At 52.9% G+C, this 17,575-nt stretch overlaps 1 protein-coding gene across 1 annotated transcript in view; it reads left to right on the forward strand.

Annotated features, from left to right (window-relative positions):
• Positions 1-1,044: 1,044 nt before the first annotated feature.
• GLB1L3 (galactosidase beta 1 like 3) overlaps positions 1,045-17,575 on the forward strand; it is a 53,524-nt gene continuing 36,993 nt past the window's right edge. The window contains exons 1-3 of the mRNA XM_056112824.1: positions 1,045-1,173; positions 1,485-1,497; positions 2,046-2,151. Of these exons, the coding sequence (XP_055968799.1) occupies positions 1,045-1,173; positions 1,485-1,497; positions 2,046-2,151 (248 nt within the window). The remainder of the gene's footprint in view (positions 1,174-1,484; positions 1,498-2,045; positions 2,152-17,575) is intronic.

Consider the following 17,575-nt stretch of genomic DNA (forward strand, 5'->3'; position numbering starts at 1 on the left):
GTTCGTCAGACATGACAACACCCCTCCGTGTGACCGCAGACGCTGCTGCTCTTCTGCAGGCTCAGCACCTGCTTCAGCCCCTACTCCACCCCCTAGGAGTGAGTTCAAGGTCTCTTGGATCTTGTCTGCTTTGCAGACTGTGAGCTGCAGCTAAACTATGGTCATCGTACAGCAGGTATTAAAAACATTTTTGGCCAGAGTGATAGTATAGCCGGGAGGGTTCTTGGCTTGCACTTGCTAACACTGGTTGCACTTGCTAACTTGGGAGATCCTATAAGTCTCCCAAGACCTACCAGGAGTGGTTCTTGAGTGCAGAGCCAGGAAGAAACCTTGGCATTGCCAAACCCCAAAATAAATAAATAAATATACTTTTATCCATTGTAACTAATGAGTGGTACTCCCCCCACCCCTTTCTCTCACTGGCTATTAAGACCATTCCGTAGGAACAGGGATGTGACTCGGTGGCAAAGCGTAGACCTTGCCTATGTGAAAGCACTGCAGGAGGGAGGAAGAGGAGTTTCATAAATGTGTTGAGATTTTTATAGCATAAAATTCTTTAGCAATATAGTGACAAAGGGAACATTCTATAAAAAAAGTCTATAGTTGTGAAGGTGGTACTCTAGTTAGATCATCTAATGCAGAGGCTGGGATTACTACCTTCCCCACAAAAAAGAGTAACCCCATGAGAGAAATGGGTAACTTTTATAACTTGGAGAGCACCCACAGTTCTTGTCTATTTTTTGGTGTAAAAATACGAGTAACCCCTGAGCACTGCTGGATGTGCCCTTCCTCCAACCTCCCACCCCCCCCCCAAAAAAAAATGAAGAAAGAACGAAAGGGGCCTCCTGGGCAGGGAGACACCTGGAAAGGCCGGAGTGCAGGGATTCCAGGTACAGCCCCAGGCAGCGCCTGGTCCCCCAGCACCACCAGGAGTGACCCCGGCAGCGGGTCCCTCCTTTGCCAGTCCGTGGAGTCGGTGCAGCTGCCACAAACCTCCCCTGTCCTTCTCCCGGCGCCCAGTGCCTGCAGGTCAAGTTGGCCGTCATGGCTACGAGGCTGGTGGCCTCGAGATTGATGATCCGCAACGCGGCCGTGGCGCTGCAGGAGGACCGGGAGGACGCCGTGGCCCTGTGCTCCGTGGCCAAGCTCTTTGCCACGGGCGAATGCTTCGCTGTAAGTCCCCCACCGCGGCTCAGGTGGATGCAGGGCTCTCCCGGGACCAGGACACTCCTCAGAGTGCCCTGCGTGGGAACCTGACCTCCGTGTCCTCCGGTCCTTTCGCTTCAGCTGTTGTGATCCCCAGGTCACACCTCTTGGGTGTGGTGCTCACACATGCACGCTGCTGCTGGGTGGGCACGCGCGTGTGCTTTTGCACGGGCGCCCTCTGGTTGCAGTCACACCTCTTGGGTGTGGTGCTCACACATGCACGCTGCTGCTGGGCGGGCACACGCGTGTGCTTTTGCACGGGCGCCCTCTGGTTGCAGTCACACCTCTTGGGTGTGGTGCTCACACATGCACGCTGCTGCTGGGCGGGCACACGCGTGTGCTTTTGCACGGGCGCCCTCTGGTTGCAGTCACACCTCTTGGGTGTGGTGCTCACACATGCACGCTGCTGCTGGGCGGGCACGCGCGTGTGCTTTTGCACGGGCGCCCTCTGGTTGCAGTACTCGCATCTGTCCGCCAGGGGTCGCGCTGCACCTGCCCTCACAGCCCTTCTCAGACGCTGGCTGGGTGTATGCGGCTCCCTCCCTGGCTGCGTGCCGGCAGCAGCGATGAGCCTGCGTTGAGGCTGCTGCACCACTAGGTGGCGCCGTGGCTCTGCGCAATCTAACTGCACGGTTCTGTGTTGCACCCACCCAGCTGGAGAGAAGCTGGAAAGACTGAGCCCACCCCCTCCATGCAGTGGACTGAGGGGAGCAGACCCTCCAGGCGCAGAGCCACGCCCTGCTGGGATGGGCTTCCCCGGTTAGATCTGGGCGGGGTTGGAGGAGAACTGCCCGCTGGGTCTGCCCAGCACCGGTCTGACCTTGTGGCTGTGCCCACAGATCTGCAGCCAGGCCCTGCAGATGCAGGGGGGGGCTACGGGTACCTAAAGGACTACGCTGTCCAGCAGTACATGCGCGACTCCAGAGTCCACCAGATCCTGGGAAGGTGAGGCTCTGTCCGTCAGTCCCGGCTTCTCCTCCAGCCCAGCACTGAGGTGACCATGAGCCAGGACGGGGCCCTTGTGTCCTCTGTAACACCAGCAGTGGGGCCGAGAGACGGCACCGGGAGATGCGTGCCCTGCATGCAGCTGGCCTGGGAACCCCGTGGTCACCTAAGGACAGCACAAACTGATTCCTGAGCACTGCCAGAGGCAGCCCCGAATCAAAAGGAAAAACAGCAGTGATTCGTTGTTACTGCTTAGAAACGGTGGTACCAGCCCACAGGCAGGCCCAGCTGCTGCAGCCCAGGCCTCAGAGGTTCCAGAACCTCAGGACAGAGGCGCTCGGGGTAAGTGGCGGGCTGGAACCTTCAGACAGTGGGGAGGGCACTTGCTTTGCATTGGCCGGCCTGGGTTTAATACCAGACATCCCAAAGGATGTCCTCACCGGGGCCCCTTGGAGGGGAGCGGGTTGAGCTTTCCTCCCCGCCCCGACCAGGGCTGCGGCAGCCAAAGACCTCCAGGACAAACTCACGCGGGTTCCGGGGCCGAGATCTCCAAGCCTACTTGGATTTGGGCCGAGCATCCTCCACCCAGATCCTCCAAATTCCAGTAGGCGGGGGTCACACCCACCAACTGGCCCCTGGCGCCGGGTCATCCCATCAACGGCCAAGACTCAGAGACTATAAAAACCAGCTCCTGGAACCACGCGGCCATGACATCCTATTAAGACATCTTATTATCTCATTCCTACTTTGGACAAACTGGCAGGCTACCGAATGTAGCCTGCCCACATGGCAGAGTCTGGCAAACTCCCCGTGGCGTACCCAATATGACAAATACCAGTAACAATGATGGGTCTCATTCTCCTAAAGAGCCTTGAATATAATCTCAGGGCTAGGATGAAGGAGACGTTACTGGGGCCTGCTTGAGGCAATCGACGAATAACAGGATGATTTGTGATTTGTGATTGTGATCCCAAAGGATCCCCCAAGCTCTTCAGGAGTGATCCCTGAGTACAGAGCCAGGAGTAACTCCTCAGCACCCAGCATTGCCAGGTGTGACCCCAAAACAAACAAGCCAGCAGCCCGGGAGGCACATCCAGAGGAACTGTCTCCCTTGGCGTGACTCGGGGTCATTCACCTACAAAGTAAGTGCCTGGCCAGGCAATGGGCACTGTGGGCAGCAGGCCAGGAACGTGGCCACAGCCTGAGCATCAGCTGTGTTCCCCACACTTTTCACAGACCACCCCCCCCCAGAAGTTTGTGTCCTGCACAGCCCTAGGGCAGGGCTGGAAATACTCCCGAACTGATGTGCAGGGGTTATGGGTGCTGCAGGAGCCCCGGGACAGAGGTGGAGTCTGAGAGCTCTAGCCGCAGGGCATTTACAGTCTTCCAGAATCGCACAAGATCAGGGGTCTGTGCCAGCAGATGCCTGAACCTACCAGCCTGGTTTCTGTCAGGGCCTGAGCTCTGGCGCCCATCACCAGCAAGGGCCTCAGAGGAGGCAGCTGCTGCCTACTGCAAACTCGTACCCCCGTCTTGCTCTGTCCATTCTGCTGTGGGCCTCATCCCGCAGGCTCGCCAAGGGAGCCTCCCTCCTGCTGATGCCGCCTTGTAACCTTATTGGGATAAATGGCCCTTGTGTAAAGGGATAGGGCGATTCCAGGCCCCACCAATCTTTTTTGTGGGGTGGGATGCCACACCTGGAAGTGCTCGGGGCTTGCTGCTGGTGGGTTCAGATGATCATTTACAGTGCCAGGGTCGAACCCGGGTCGGCTGCATGCGAGGTTGGCTCTACCCGATGTACTGTTGATCTGGCTCCAGGACAGTTTGTTTTTATTTGACTGTTCTGTTTGTGGGGGCACACACCCAGCAGTGCTCAGGGACTGTTCCAGACTCTGCCCAGGGGTCCCTGGACAGTGCTCACGAATCTGGACCAAGCCTCCTGCACGGGAAGTGTCTGTGCAGCCCCCCTGTTGAGCCGCTCCCTGATCCTGGTTTGTATTTTTCTCTGCTTTTATGGGAGGGCTTTTGTTTTTTTTGTTTTGAGCCACACTCCAGTGATGTGATGCTCAGGCGTATTCCTGGCTCTGCACTCTGGGACCTCTCCTGGCAGTGCTTAGGAACCACATGGGATGCCAGGGATCAAACCTGGGTTGACCGTGTGCAAGGCAAGTGGCCCTGTCCTCTGTACTCACTCCCAATGGGAGGGTGTTTTTTGTTTGTTTGTTTGTTTGTTTTTCTTTTGAGGTTACACCTGGTGATGCGCAGGGGTTACTCCTGGCTCTGCACTCAGGAATTACTCCTGGCGTGCTTGGGGGATCATATGGGATGCTGGGAATCAAACCTGGGTCGGCCACATGCAAGGCAAATGCCCTACCAACTGTGCTATCGCTCCAGCCCCTTTTTCTTTTTTCAAATTGATTTATCACTGATTAAAAATAGTATAGAATTTCAGGATCATAACTTTATAGCTTTATGTGTATAAAAGACTCCTCACACACTCCACCAGACTTCCATACCTGGTACCACCTGAGAGAAACTTTTGTTTTAAATCATTTTGGGGTTGTTGTTGTGTGTGTGTATGTGTGTGTGTGTGTGTGTGGTGTTTTTTTGGTTTTGGTTTTGGGGCCACATATGGCAATATGCAGGGTTTCCTCCTGGCTCTGCACTCGGGTCACTCCTGGCCATGCTCAGGGGACCATATGGGATGCTGGAGAGTGAACCCAGGTCGGTTCTGTGTCAAGCAGGCACCCTCATGCTGTACCATCCTCTGTCCCAAGAGACTTTGTTGCTGTTGTTGTAATATAAAGTTCCTCCTCACTTCCTGCTACTTTTCCACCTGCGCCTGGCTGGGTTTTAAACCTAGCTGGGTTTAGGTGACACTTACCCCACCAGCACCTCCCAGAGCGTGGGACTGGCTGTAGTGTGTTTAATTTTTTATTTATTTTATTTTATTTTTTTGCTTTTTGGGTCACACCCAGCCGATGCTCAGGGACTACTCCTGGTTCTGCACTCAGGAATCACTCCTGGCGTTGCTTGGGGGAACCATATGGGATGCTGGGAATTGAATTCATGTCGGCCACATGCAAGGCAAATGCCCTACCCACTGTGCTATTGCTCCAGCCCCAAGGGACTGGCTACTCTGTCTCTCCCTCTTGCCGGTAGCAACGAAGTGATGAGGATGCTGGTGTCGCGCAGCCTGCTGCAGGAGTAGCACCCAGCCTGGGGGCTGCTGTGGTCAAAAACCAGGGCTGAGCCCCTGTGAGGGGTAAAGGGAGGAGGGCGCCTCCACAACTGCATCAGTGGCCCCTGCAGGCAGGGCTGGGCAAGCCTTTGCAGAGGGACAGTGTCCGATACCGACCACATGCGTGTCTGGGAAAGGTGGCTGGGAGGAATCCCCGCTCACGCCAAAGCCCTTCCTCCGACCCACGTGGTCTTGCTGTTTCTGCGTCTCGCTGCTTCACCAAATCCTTCCATTTGGCATGGTGGAGACGCAAGTGGAGACACTCCAGTACCCAAGTCACAGCCCCTCATCCGAGCATCCTTGAACAGTCCAGCCAAGGAAGGAGTCGGGAGGAAGTGCGTGTCTGACGTCTGAACGAGGTGTGATGTGGGGAACACCACTTGGGTGCTCAGCGCTGAGGGCATTGGAACTTCGTTGGTGGTAGCCTGGGGTCTGGAGTGGTGCTCAGAGCCCCTCCTTGCCCTTCCTGATCCGTTGCTTTGAGTATATATTTTTTCTGAATCGTTGCTTCCTTTTTAAAAGTTAGTTCTCTTTTAAAGTATTTTTAATCACTACATTGATAAATAAAATCGACTTCTCCATAATATCTCCAGTTCTACTGAAGTGGCTTTTAGATTATCTTTATTTCTCTCTAATACCTTTTACAATTATTTTAAAGGTTTTAGTTAATTAAACGTTTACCTCAGGGGCTGGAGTGGTAGTACAACAGGTAGGGCGCTTGCCTTCCACACGGCCGACCCGAGTTTGATTCCGAGCATCCCATATGGTCCCCTGAGCACCACCAGGAGTAATTCCTGAGTGCAGAGCCAGGAGTAACCCCTGAGCATTGCTGGGTGTGACCCAAAAAGGCAAAAAAAAAAAGTTCAACTCAATTTTACATTTTCTCAACCAAGTTGTCTTTTTTTTAAATTGGCCCTTAAAAGTTACTACTAGTTTTGCAAGCTAAGGTTTTGTGATTTGTGAAAGACCATGTAAAGTAATATTTATGATTTGTGAAAGACCATGTAAAGTAATATATAAAAATGGAAGCCTCGTGGAGACTCTGTTATAACTGATCTTCACATTATTCCAGCCCTTATCTGATGTCCAAGAGATGTGAGCTCCAGCCAGTGACAGGTAACCTGAACAGGAACCCTTCTCAGCGCAGACTCCATGGGAGGAAACGTGTGAGCTATTTGAGGGTACAAGGTGTGGGAATACTATAAGGTCTAAAATATGTTTCTCTCCGAAGGCCTTATTCTGAGGGCTGCACTGCCAGTGGCAACAGATTTACAGTAGGAAAGCATGCGTGTTTCCTGAGTGGAAATTCAAATTAAGCTTTTTGAAAGTAAGAAATGTTTGAGGAGACCGGAAAGAGCCAGGAATGGGAGACATGTGGGGTTTGCTGCTTCTGGCTTCTGGCATTGGCCTAGTTTGTGACGAAAATGATAAAAGACCTTCGTGTTTATTTTGTAAGCGAGGCAAAGCCACGGACTGGAGCGATAGCACAGCGGGTAGGGCATTCGCCTTACAAGCGGCCAACATGGCCGACCCGGGTTCGATTCCTCTGCCCCTCTCGGAGAGCCCGGCAAGCTACCGAGAGTATTCAATATGCCAAACACAGTAACAACAAAGTCTCCAATGGAGACGTTACTGGGCCCGCTCGAGCAAATCGACGATCAACTGGAGGGCCTTTACATTTACACGGGTTTATAATGGGTAAGAAATGGTAAGGTGAGGACTGGAAGGATAGTACAGTGGGTAGGCATTGGCCTCACAAGCTGCTCACAGGTTTGATGCCCTGAGCCATACCGGAAGAGATCACTGAGCACAGCGTGAGAAGGAAGCCTAAAGCTCCCCTAACCCCACCAAGTAAAAGTAGTAAAAATAGTAAGAAGAGTTGACTCTGAAGGACATTCTGGGATGTGTCTGGGCATGAACACGAGTGGGGAAGGACAGGTCAGCAGGTCCAGTCACCAGGTTCTCCTGAAAGGCCACCAACCACCAAGCCCTCCCCACCCCACTCTCCTTTATGGTTGTAAAGTATCCTGTAGATTCTCACCCCAGAGGTCGGCTGAGCCAGACTTGTTGGATTTGTGCCTCTCCTTGGTACCTCCCTGGGTCATGGTTGACTCTTTGTTGAGAAAATGGGAAAATATTGATAATGCAATCTGTATCAGAGAAAACATCTCTAGTGCAGTCCGTATCAGATAAAACAGAACCCTAATGTTGTTCATATCGGATAAAACATGTCTCTAATGCAGTCCATATGAGATACAACATGTCTCTAGCGCAGTCCATATCAGAAAATTTTTCTCTAACACAGACCTTCCATATCTAACACAGTTCTCAGCAGGCTGCTTGTACAAAGTGAGCCAGTCTGATGCAAATGTGAAGGGCCTCAGGGACTGTCAAGTTAAAGCACATCAGGTGATGGCCTGAGGGCGCCACTGTGCTGCCCTCTGCCCTGGGAACAGCCTGGGAGGTGTGTGTGTATGAGAGAGAGAGAGAGAGAGAGAGAGAGAGAGAGAGTAGGGAGAGAAGAGGGAGAGAGGGAGAGACGGTGAATGGTGGTGGTGGCCACAAAGCCAGAGCTGGGACACATGTATACACATAGTACACTCCATTCATGCTCACACGCTCACACATGCATGCACACACTCATGCATATGCACACACACTCACTCCTATGCATACGCACCCATGAGTACACACGCACTTCCATAAAGTCGAACACATCTATGCAAGCACACTTGAAGTTGGTGTACTGTGCACCCTCATGGGTGGCTTATGTGAGGCAGGGGGAGAGACTTTCTCCTGACCTGCCCCTGCTCCCCCAGACCTTCTGGGAAGGTGAGCACTGATCAAGCCTACAATGAGCCCCTGCACAACACGGGCCAACACAACCAGGTGGCTGTCAAGTCACACCTGACATCTACTTGGTCTCTGCACGGGAGTTGATCCCCAGCACCCAGTTTCTCAGGGAGCCAGGGACTCAGGCTGGAGTGAGGATTTGCTCTTTGCTGGAAAAGAGTCAGTCCTAGGACTTACCCAGGATTTTGGGTAAGGTTCCTGTCTTCCTTTGCTCAAGGTGACTTTTAGAGGGTTTCTCCAACCAGCCCCCACATGGGGCTTCTACCTAAGTAAAAGTTCATTGCTAGGGCAGTTGCCAAGCGGGTAGATGGTCTTTGAAATTCCTTTCCTGGCCTTTTGTTCCTGCCGGAGCTTCTCCCAGAAGGGGTCCAGCCTTCTCCGGGTCTGTTGCTGGGGCCAGGTGAGTCTTCCCATGGTGAGCCTTGGCCTCACAAGGGGGCTCTTAGTGTTCGGCTGTTGGTTTTCTTACATCCGAGGAATTTCATAGCCATGGGCCCTTCCCTGTCCAACTGCCTACGTCATACTCACATGCTCACACATACATACCATGCAACTTGTTCACACACCCAAACCCCCGTGTACAGTCACTCACATGTGCACTCTCAGACACACACACACACACAATACACATAATCACATGCTCACACACTCGCTCCCATGCACTCACACATGCTCACAAATATTGCACACATTTGCGCACACGCTCACATGACACTCTGGCACACGCTCGCACACACACTTGCGCACGCACACTCACACAAAAGCGCACACACACACTTGGACACACGCACACATGCACACTCATACATACTTGCAGGTCACATGCACTCGCACGCTTACACACACCCATTTGAGTGACAGCAGGTCCCCGCTGGTGCTGCCTCAGTCTCCCAGAGCTGCTGTCCTCTCTGTGGGATGTGATGTGGGCACGGGAGCCACAGGCGGTGCACAGTGCTTCCACGTCCCATGAATCTACAGTTACATCCAAATCCAAACCAGCGATGTCTTCCGACTGCTGAGGCAACCTCCCAGACCTGGCGACTGCACTCCCCCGCGGCTCTCCAGAGGCTTCTCAGTCTTGCTGAGCTCAGGTCCCCGGGCAGCAGGCAGCGGGGGAGGTGGCTGGCCCCGCCTCGCAGGAGATCTGTCTGGAGATCAGATCAGAGCCAGTGAGGTTCCACTGCTTTCCCGCGGCGCCCTCAGACGCCCCAATTCTGAGATCACGCTGGCCCCCTCTCCCCTCCCCGGGCATTGGTGGCAGGACATGGGCTGCACCCTGAGACCCGGGGACAGACACACTGGCTATAGAGCCCACGGAACCCCTGCAGTGGGTGGCGGAAGTAGGTGCCTTCCTGCCTGTCTGTTTCTCTTTTCTCTTGTGGTCTGGGGGCAGCACCCAGGGCCTTCCCAAGCCAGGATGTGCCCCTGAGCCTCTGGCCTCCTCAGGACGTGAGGAGCATCCTGGTCACTAAGTGGACGTGAGAGGGAGGGTGGCCCCAGGCTTGGGGAGATGGGAAAGTGAGGAAATGAGAAAAGGGTGGGAGAGCAGGTCGGGAAGAAGCTCAGGCTGGCTGAGTACCGCTCAGGGAAGTGAGTCTGCAGCATGGGCTGGATCGCGAGCCCGCCTACCTGGCCGCTTCCCTCAGGACATTGTGCCCTGCTGTGGCCACTTCCAGGCTGGAGTGGCCACCTTTGAGGACTCCAGGCTGTGTCACAGACACCCACTGTCCCCTGCACAGGGAGCTCTGGCCAGCTCTGGTCACTTTGCAGTGACTGCTCACTGTTCCAGACCTTACCACTGCCTCCAGCCCCAGCTGCAGGGCCCAGGAGAGGGGCTCCTGTGCAGTGTTGGGGATGAGCCTGGGTCAGACACGTGCACGGCCAGTGCCCTCCCCACTGTCCTATCTCAGCCCCACAGACACACAGCTGTAACCAAGGTGGTAGACCAGGAGTTTTCAGCCTTTGCTGACCTGTAGACCAGCAGTGGTCTGAGCTAGGCCGCAGCATCCATAAAGCCTGCTGGGCCTCTGGAGGAATGAAACAGAGCCGTTTCAGAGTGTCTCCACAGGAACCCATGTCTGACCTCATGTATGCTGGCAGCACCTTGCCATCTGCTTGGCCAGGAGCTGCGGTCACTAGGGCTGGCCCCCAGCCACCTCTTCTCAGCAGGAAGAGTGTCCGCACGTAGGGTGGGGGAGGGAGACAGGGTCAGCACAGGCTTCTGGGTGTGGTGTGGCCTAGGCGGGAACCCCTGGATGTGGTGCGACCCCCCAGGTGTGGGTGTGGGTGTGGCTGGGAGGGACCCTGTGGCTCCCCATCTCCATCCCTCACACCTTCCTCATGCTTCTGCATCCTCACCTCCTAGGCTCCTGCCTCTATGGAAAGCATTCACTGCTCCAAGTGTCCTCCTAAATGTTGGATTCACGCAGCACTTTCTTTTGGGGGATAGGGAGAACTCAATCACTTGATCACTTGATACCCCGTTACTCATCGATTTGCTCAAGCGGACGCCAGTAACGTCTCCATTCATCCCTGTTGCATGCTAGCGTAGCCCAATGGCATCTGCTTGTTCTAGGAACATGAAGACCTCAAACCAATCATTCAAGGTCTTGACGAAGAAGTCTGACCATCTTGTAGGTGGGCATCCACGCGATCTTTTGACGTCCCGTGGAATCCAGTCAGTAATGGCTCTAGTCCAGCAGTCATCTCTAAACCTCATTACGTGTCCAGCCAATCTGATTTTTTATGCCTTGGCAAATGAGACAGCATCCCTGATTCTTGAGCGTTGACGGAGATCCGGATTCTATCTCTCATTTGAGTAAAGTGTGATACTCCAAGCATAGTTCTTTCGATTCCTCTTTGAGAGACCCAAATAGCGTTCTCATCCTGTTTTCGTAGGGCCCAGATCTCTGAGGCATATGTTAATGCAGGAAGGACAGTGGAATCGAAGAGATGTGCTCGGAGCTGGAGGTTCTTTGTCCTCTTAGTTATTTCTTCAACGCTCTTGAAGGCATTCCAAGCCGCTCTCTTCCTCCTGCGCAACTCAGGTGCCAGATCATTCATCATATTGATTTCTTGACCTAGGTATATATAACTGTTGCATTCGGAGATGGTGGTTCCGTTGAGAGTGAATGGAATATCAGGAACAAGAATGTTTCTCATGAACATTGTCTTTGTGAAATTCAGTTGTAATCCGACCTTTCCACACTCACGGTCGAAGTCGATCAGCATTTGTGCCGCTTGGCTGATGTTTGGTGTTATTAGAACGATGTCATTAGCAAAGCGGAGGTGGTGTAGTTGCCGACCATCTATCTTCACTCCCATTCCTTCCCATTCTAGTCATCACATGATGTTCTTGAGGGTGGCACTGAAGAGTTTTGGTGAAATGGTATCACCCTGCCAAACCCCTCTCTTGACATGGATGATTACTTCTTTGTAGAATGGTGAGATCCTGGTAGTGAATCTGTAATAGAGCTCACGGAGGATCCTGATGTTTTGAGTTTGTATGCCCTGATTGGCTAGGGCTTCGATGACTGCTTCCATCTCAACAGAATAAAAGGCCTTCTTTAAATCAATGAATATTAGATAGAGTGGCATATTGAACTCCTGAGAAACCTCAATGAGCTTGGTTATTATGTGGATATGGTTGATGGAGCTGAATCCTTTTCAGAACCCAGAGTGTTATCATGGTTGTCCTTCATCTAGTGTTCTGCCAATCCTATTCAGGATGACTCGAGTGAACAGTTTGTAGATGACAGACAATGGGCAGATTGGGCGATAGTAGCCAATGTCATGGGTGTCTCCATTCTTGTATAGTAGTACAGTCCTGCTGGTTTTCCATTGGAATGGAACCTTGCATTCAGACAGGTAGTGTGTGAAGAGCCGAGCCAGTGTATTGATGAGTACTGACGGTAAGTTCTTCAGGTGTTCAGGTCTGACCTTGTCTGGGCCAGGTGCTCTTTGTTTCTTTACCAACGAGATGGCATGTTGGATTTTGGAAGGGAGAACATTGGGAATGACATATCCATCCTGCGGAATTTGGTATGTGTGCAAGTGGACGTGGCTATTAAAGAGATCTGAGTAGAAGTCATGAATAATCTTCCCCATTGCCCTTCTGGAAGATGTGATAGATCCATCAGGATGTCGGAGGGCAGTCATCTTGGTCTTTAGTTGGTGAAGGACAGGCGGGCATTACGAATGCTTTTCCCGGCTTCTGCCACATCTACCAGCACTGCTTCTCTTCTGTCTTTGAGGTCATCCTTGATTGCTTTTCTGCAGTTTTGCCAGCTCAGACGTTCGCTTGTGGTTGCCTGAGGCATGTGCCAAGCCACGTTGGCGAATAAGTTCAAGAGTGTTCGAAGAAAGGTGTTTTTTTGTGGTTATCTCTCTCTTGGCATTCCTCGCACAATCATGGAGGTGCTGAATCATTCGATCGTATTCCTCATCAATGTTGTCAATGACGGCATCTTCCCTCATTGCTGCAACACAGCCAAAGAGCTCCCAGTTGGCGGTCATTCAGGGAGTTCTCTTATTAAACTTTGCATTCTTTTCTCCCCGTTCTGTGAGGTAGAATTTTGCACGAAGGAGACGGCAGTCTGATCCCGTTTGGAATTTTGGGACAACAGCAACATCGGTTAGGCAAAACCGCCAATTGAATATGATGTGGTCTATTTCATTGTGGAACCATCCACTGGGAGACTCCCATGTCCAATGCTTAGATTCAGACTTTTGGAACTGTGAGTTACCATGGAGAATTGGAGAACTCAATATTTAGGGTTATTTCTGCACGTGACTGGGGATCACTCCTGCACTGCTCTGGGGACCATGTGGTGCTGGGGATCAAACCTGGGTCTCCCACATGTAAGTCAAGTACTGTCACCTTTTGTGCCACCTCCCTGACCCCAGTGAGCCTTTGGTGTCCTCCAGAGAGCAGGGGGCCTCGTGGGTAAGACAAGATCCTAGACAGTGCTCTGAAAAGTGAAGAGGCTTAAAAAGCTGAGGGCATTTGAGCAATGTGGCACATTTTCCATGAGCTTTAATTCCTGGGCACAATAAAAAAAATACCTTCCCCAGGGGGTGAGGAGGTAGCTTAGTAGTAAACACTTGCCTTGCAAGTGTGAAGCCCTTGGTCTGATCCTCAGACAGACAAACAGACACACACACACATAGCAAACAACTGCTAATGGATGTAATCTCTTATGAAACAATTTGGCAAATCAGTAGACCTGAAATGGGGTGTTCATGAAGATGAGGGCCTGTCTATCCCCCACTCCCACTGGTGGTTCTTGGATTTTCCAGTAGGGATGTGGTTGGGAACTGAGGGCTGTCCATGACACACAGATTGTCCATCACACACAAACTGTCCATCACACACTGTTCCTCACACAGACTGTTCATCACACACAATCCATCAACAGAGACAATCGATCACACATAAAATGTCCATCACACACATACTGCCTCTCATACACAGACTGTTTAGCACACACAGACTGTCCGTCACACCAGACTGCCCATCAACACTGAGTGACTGTCACACATAGACTCTCCATCACACACGGACTGACCATCACACAGACTGTCCATCAACACTGTCACACATGGACTCTCACATACAGAGGGTCCATCACACACAGACTGTCCATCACACACAGACTGCCCATCGACACTAACTGTTACACATAGACTGTATGTCACACAGTGTCCATCACACAGAGACTGTCCATCACCACAGGCTGTCCATCACACAGAGTGTCCATACACACAGACTGCTTACCCCCCACACTGCTGCGGTTTCAGGGATCCTGGCCGCTGTCCTGTCTCTCTGGCTCCTTGCCCTGAAGTTTCTCCTTGAGGCACTGCCAAGAGCCTGGACTCTGAACAAGGACTGTCCTGTTTCTGTTCTTTCTTTGCTTGAGTACCAGCTCGACCTTGTCTGAGCCCCTCCGGCTCTTCACACATCGAGGGCTGGAGAGAGAGTCTCAGTCCATGCTGACGAGCAGTGCCTGATCTGGGAACTGCACCAGCAGCATGAGTGTGGGTGCAGGTGCTTGTGACTCTTCCTGCTCTCTGGTTTTATCTCATGCCAACCCCCGCTCCTTGGTCCCTGAGACTCTTCCCCAGGCCCAGCAGATGAAGCTGGCCTCAGTGTGGCCTGATGGCCGGGTTATGGAGACTCTGAGCCAAAACCACCTGCTATCCAGGCACCCTAGTCCACACATAGCCACCCTGGGGCTCCAGGGACCTCAGTCAGGGTATCCCTCACCAGCCTCTGCACGTGTCCTTCTTCCTCTTCTCAGCGCGACCCCAGCCAGAACAGCCATCCTCCCCCTCCCCCCAGGCTCTCTAGCTGGCCATAGGAACCCAAGCTCTGATTGCTCTTTGAGCACTTTCCCACATACAGATGGGGATGTGTCTTTCTAAAGCTTTATGGGCTCGGATGCTGGTGGCAGGCAGCCCTACCAAGCTTGTGCAGAGGGAGTGTTGGCAGGGCTTCAGTGAAAGAGACAAGCACGTCTCACACCATTACACTAGCACAGCCTCCCAAGAGGACAGAGGCACAACTCACAATGGCCATGAACCTATGAGTGGACATAGGGAAAGTGTTTGTAAAGTGTACAAAGAGCATCTGAAGAGAATGAGCCCAACACCTCTCTGTCACACGTGATAGCAGCCTGTCGTTAGATGTGACTGATAATCTGGTAGACCTCAGCAGCCTTGCAGCAAAGACTGGATTAAATAGGAGATTTATGTGCTTCTTGTCAGACCAACAGGCTGGGAATATCGAAGCTGGAAGCATCAGGACTGGCGTGGGTGTGGAATACAGGCATAAACTGGGTGTGGGGTACAGGCATGGGCTGGGTGTGGAGTACAGGCATGGGTTGGGTGTGGAATACAGGCATGGGCTGGGTGTGGGATACAGGCGTGGGCTGAGTGTGGGATACAGGCGTGGGCTGGGTGTGGGGTACAGGCATGGGCTTGCTGTGGAATACAGGAGTAGGCTAGGTGTGGGATACAGGCGTGGGCTGTGCATGGGGTACAGGCGTGGGCTGGGTGTGGAATACAGGAGTAGGCTGGGTGTAGGATACAGGCATGGGCTGGGTGTGAAATACAGGAGTAGGCTGGGTGTGGGATACAGGCGTGGGCTGGGTGTGGAGTACAGGCATGGGCTGGGTGTGGAATACAGGAGTAGGCTGGGTGTGAGATACAGGTGTGGGCTGGGTGTGGGGTACAGGCGTGGGCTGGGTGTGGAATACAGGAGTAGGCTGGGTGTGAGATACAGGTGTGGGCTGGGTGTGGGGTACAGGCGTGGGCTGGGTGTGGAGTACAGGCGGGGGCTGGGTGTGGGATACAGGCGTGGGCTGGGTGTGGAATACAGGAGTAGGCTGGGTGTGGGGTACAGGCGTGGGCTGGGTGTGGAGTACAGGCATGGGTTGGGTGTGGAATACAGGCATGGGCTGGGTGTGGAATACAGGAGTAGGCTGGGTGAGGGATACAGGCGTGGGCTGGGTGTGAAGTACAGGAGTAGGCTGGGTGTGGGATACAGGCGTGGGCTGGGCGTGGGGTACAGGCATGGGCTGTGCATGGGGTACAGGCATGGGCTGGGTGTGGAATACAGGAGTAGGCTGGGTGTAGGATACAGGCATGGGCTGGGTGTGAAATACAGGAGTAGGCTGGGTGTGGGATACAGGCGTGGGCTGTGTGTGGGGTACAGGCATGGGCTGGGTGTGGAGTACAGGCATGGGCTGGGTGTGGAATACAGGAGTAGGCTGGGTGTGAGATACAGGTGTGGGCTGAGTGTGGGGTACAGGCGTGGACTGGGTGTGGAGTACAGGCATGGGCTGGGCGTGGGGTACAGGCGTGGGCTGGGTGTGGGGTACAGGCGTGGGCTGGGTGTGGGATACAGGCGTGGACTGGGTGTGGGGTACAGGCGTGGACTGGGTGTGGAGTACAGGCATGGGCTGGGCGTGGGGTACAAGCATGGGCTGGGTGTGGAATACAGGAGTAGGCTGGGTGTGAGATACAGGTGTGGGCTGGGTGTGGGGTACAGGCATGGGCTGGGTGTGGAATACAGGCGTGGGCCGGGTGTGGGGTACAGGCGTGGGCTGGTTGTGGAGTACAGGCGTGGGTTGGGTGTGGAGTACAGGCATGGGCTGGGCTTGGGGTACAAGCATGGGCTGGGTGTGGAATACAGGAGTAGACTGGGTGTGAGATACAGGCGTGGGCTGGGTGTGGGATACAGGTGTGGGCTGGGTGTGGGTGGGATACAGACGTGGGCTGGGTGTGGAGTACAGGCATGGGCTGGGCTTGGGGTACAAGCATGGGCTGGGTGTGGAATATAGGAGTAGACTGGGTGTGAGATACAGGCGTGGGCTGGGTGTGGGATACAGGTGTGGGCTGGGTGTGGGTGGGATACAGACGTGGGCTGGGTGTGGGATACAGGTGTGGGCTGGGTGTGGGATTCAGGCGTGGGGTGAGTTTGGAATACAGGCATGGGCTGGGTTGCCACGGAATGCAGGCGCCTACTGGAAGAGCAGTAGCTGTTTCGTATTCTAGTGCCTTGGGTGCACTCTTGCCAGGATTGAATGACGTATGAGGGTATAATTCAATATGAAAACCCCTATCCTTCCCTCTCCCCTCCTATAAAAATTTTATTTTACTTTTATAGTTGTTCACAATAATTAATTACATTTAATATTCAAACACCAATCCCACCACCATTGCACTTTCCTACCACCTTATTTCGAATGTTTTCACCCAAAATTCCAAACTATGTCCCCCAAAGCATAACCAAAACAATTAATTTTGTATTTCTTTTTATATGAATAATCCACTAAAAATGGTCTAATAAAGTTTCCTTAGAGGAAAGTGTGTGAAGATTGTTGTATTTCATCCTGGAGCCATTGAGGCCTTGTATAAGAGATTACTAATATGTTTGTTAAAGTTTGGGACTGTGTGCTTACACACACACACACACACACACACACACACACACACGAGACAGTTGCCTTCTACTTTAAATCCCATCAAATGTTGTGCGCTACTCTTGGTACATCAGTGATGTAGATTATGAGAGGTCACGTGGCTGCAAATGCGGGTGCATGCTTCAGAAATCTAAAATTTTAGTATGATTATACAGCAGATTCACTCATGGGTGAGGCTCCTCCGAGCCTGTGGAGAGCGGCCCTGAGCATGGTGGTGATTGAACTCTGGAGATTTTCATCTGTCTGGGCTCTGTTGGGGTGGGGAGGGAAACTCACCTGCCCCCTCTGATTTGCCCTGGTCTAGGCAGCCTGGTGCAGGGTCTGGAGGCATCTCTGCGGCATGTTG

The sequence above is a fragment of the Sorex fumeus genome, unplaced genomic scaffold (genome assembly GCF_029834395.1).
Source record: "Sorex fumeus unplaced genomic scaffold, SorFum_2.1 ptg000001l, whole genome shotgun sequence".
NCBI lineage: Eukaryota > Metazoa > Chordata > Mammalia > Eulipotyphla > Soricidae > Sorex > Sorex fumeus.